Consider the following 3,498-nt stretch of genomic DNA (forward strand, 5'->3'; position numbering starts at 1 on the left):
ATGAAAATATAAAGAACATTTTGCTAATATGGCATTTTTTAATTTTACTAACCACTGATACAATGCTGGCTGTTGATTAGCTTTAAGAAATGTAGCGCCAAAGCCCAATTTCCATGACTAGAAGTATCTACAGTTATTATAGAAAGGTTATTAACAGAACACATAAAATAACAAGTACAAACCTCTTTGCTTTGTAAAGTTCTTTCCCATGCTGACATTCGTGTCTGTGCTCCAAAAAGTGCCATAAGAGTAGGTAAAAATCTCCAATGTTGTATTTCTATATGCGCTTCTGTTAGTTGAACCAATATTTCACATTCCAAACTAATAAATAAAGTTAAAAATGAACTATTTTTTCTTTTACATAGGAAAAGATATAGTACATGTTGTTCTTACGTCAAAGTTGTTTTTATAGCCGTTAGTGCCAAATGAGAACAAGACAAAGAATGTGTTTGTACTATTGTATTAATAGATTGTAATAATTCTTGATATTTCATTACTTTGTTGTTAATGCTCATACTGTGCATTTTTTCATAACTAAAACATAACATTTCTATATAAGATTTAATGTAATAAAATATGTAAATATCATACTAACAAATCTATTAACTGGATCCTTGCAACAATGAATTGATAAAGTTGACTAGAAACCTCTGCAACTATAGCACCGATGGCATTCGTTCCTCTTGTCATTTCTTCTAACCTTCGAAGATCTGATTTTAATGATTCATAGACAGTTTTTAAGGAATTCTAAGGAACAGAGCTAAATGAGTATTTTCCATTAATGTTTTGTGAAAAACATAATTATTTATATATTCTTAAGAAAAAATATATATTTTAATAATATTCTTTTCATAAATTACATAAAATATATACATCTTTCCTCAGGAAGCCTTTGTTTTTAGTGTGAAGAAAACCAAGATCTGCATAAGAGCGCTCTGTAAATGCTATTTGTGGTAATGTCATCAACAACATTCCCCATGGACCCATTTGTGTTTGCCTGCATGATTCTCGTTCTTTCTCCTAGAGATTTTATATACTATAAATATATCCTTATTAAATGTATTCATAGCATACAAAGACAATAAAAGAAATGGAAACTACTTACAACAAGTTCTTTTGCTTTATCTGAGCATAACTGTGTTACTTGAGTAAAAAAATTATTTAGAAATTCCTCTTCATGATCCATTTTCTATTTTCATATACATCAACTATAGAAGAGGAACAGAATATTTATTCAATCTTCTACATATTGGCATACATATATATATATATACACACACACACGCATATACATATATTTTATATTATATATAGCTATTTCATTCCTTTAGAGTATTTATCATATCACAAATAAAACTTTCTTGTAGAATGTCATCAGAATCATATATTTTATGTTATAGTTGGTTAAGAAATGATTCCATTTTATCTACTGTAGTTAATAATATATTTGAGGAAATGTCTGTTAATAACTAGTATTGCCATCTTTCGGTGAAAGAAGTAATGTTATACAAAGTTTTAATTCCTGATAGAATTGACAACTACCGCTATCTGTCGGTAAATCATTATATTTTTATCTCTTTACGTCGAGAATAAATTCATAGGATAAAAATTTTATTCCTTATACATCAAATTCAAACATATTAAATATTTGATAAATATTCGAATATTCTAATAACATGTTTTTCTACGAAGCATGAGAAAAAGAATTATTATGTAAGTGATCACAATAGTAGATTCTATAGTATGTTTTATACGCTTGTCCATTCCTTGAACGAATCATATATACTGTTTATAATGGTGAAGCACGTTATTTTGATCTATTACGCTGGTACTTATATCTAAAGGGAATACATAATGAATATATGCGCATGCATACAATTGCTTCGACATTGCAGACCCGATTAATCATTGTATTTCATTACAATTTCAAGAAAATCCGAAATACGCCGAAATGCACAAAATTCGGTATTAATATCTCCTTTATAACAAATGTCTAATGAACGTCTTCGGTTAATGGCCATCTCAGAATACTCTAAAATGATTTTTGATCACCATTGTATTCTATTATTGCAGCGCAGTTAATTTTCTCGACAAAAATATCGATTTTTATCAAATAAAGTTATGACAGGTGTGTGTGTGTGTGAGAGAGAGAGAGAGAGAGAGAGAGAGAGAGAGAGAGAGAGAGAGAGAGAGAGAGAGAGAGAGAGAGAAAGAGAGAGAGAGAGATTACATAGGAACAATTTTAACTAAAGATCTTTTATAATTTTTTCAAAATTTGTTTACAAGATATTATTTATTATACAATTTACATGAAATCTAGACTATCAATTTATATAAATTTTAGGGCAATGGTTTGACTTTTGCTATAATTGATATGGATGACTTCATAAAGAATATAGCTTTTTTTGTCATCAATCTTATGTGTTTAGCAAAATATATTAATTTTGCTTATAATTTGAAGCAAGTATTTTCAGTATATGAAATTTATAATAATTCGTACACGTCAATATAAAAAGTATACATATTTAGTATATATCAGTATTATATATTTATGTATTTAGATAAAATATATAATATATAATGTATATTGGGGTACCCTATATATATTATATATTATATATTATATAACATATTTACGTGTATATATATATTATTATATTATTAATATACATATATAATATTATACACATATACATATATATATATACACATGTATATAATATTACACACACACACACACATAATAAATTATAATATAGATGAAGGATTTTTTCATGACGATGTAGAAAAATTAGAGGTTTTATGTGCAATACGCATATGGACGTAATATTCCTTATCAATATTACGAATTAGCAAAACCTGCTAATTTTGAATACACTGGTTGAAATTTTTATAAATAATGTTTTCTTTTTGTTTCACTAGGAAAATCAAAAACAATATTTTTTATTATAACGTCTTATGGCTAGTGTATATGGTGCAATGATACCGTTCATGTTGGTACCAACCATGTTAAACGTATCCAATGTTTTGGAAATCCTTAATATGACTGATGATTAATCTTTATTATTTCGGGTTGATTATTTCATTGATTTGGAAACTTATTATTATCCTCTATTAAAACATTCTTATTTTGCTACGTAGGATATATTACGATTGTCGTTGCAAGTGATATGAATAATTTATTGTACGTTCAACATGCTAGTGCTTTATACACAATTTTAGGATGAAATTTTTATTAAATAACTTGATTCTTTCAAATTAGACTGTCACGGAGTTAGATACGCTAGATGTAGCTTTAAGATTCGCGGTTTTACATTAATCTTAACATTTCTTGTCTTTTTGGAGAGTTGGGCAAGACAGCAATTGACTGATCATACCGATCGAATTAGAGAATATGCATAAGCGACTATGTACATTATAAAAAAGTTGTAAAAAAAATGTACATAATGAAAAAATATATATTAAATAACAAAAAATGCAAATGACATTTCAATACAA

At 27.2% G+C, this 3,498-nt stretch overlaps 1 protein-coding gene across 1 annotated transcript in view; it reads right to left on the minus strand.

Annotated features, from left to right (window-relative positions):
• LOC122629407 (KICSTOR subunit 2-like) overlaps positions 1-1,397 on the minus strand; it is a 1,811-nt gene extending 414 nt beyond the window's left edge. The window contains exons 1-6 of the mRNA XM_043812792.1: positions 1,106-1,397; positions 874-1,020; positions 596-747; positions 394-534; positions 183-321; positions 7-117 (exon numbers count right to left, since the gene is read on the minus strand). Coding sequence (XP_043668727.1) covers positions 7-117; positions 183-321; positions 394-534; positions 596-747; positions 874-1,020; positions 1,106-1,186 — 771 coding nt within the window. The 5' untranslated portion in view covers positions 1,187-1,397. The remainder of the gene's footprint in view (positions 1-6; positions 118-182; positions 322-393; positions 535-595; positions 748-873; positions 1,021-1,105) is intronic.
• Positions 1,398-3,498: the final 2,101 nt, after the last annotated feature.

Source organism: Vespula pensylvanica, chromosome 5 (genome assembly GCF_014466175.1).
Source record: "Vespula pensylvanica isolate Volc-1 chromosome 5, ASM1446617v1, whole genome shotgun sequence".
In the NCBI taxonomy this organism is placed as follows: domain Eukaryota; kingdom Metazoa; phylum Arthropoda; class Insecta; order Hymenoptera; family Vespidae; genus Vespula; species Vespula pensylvanica.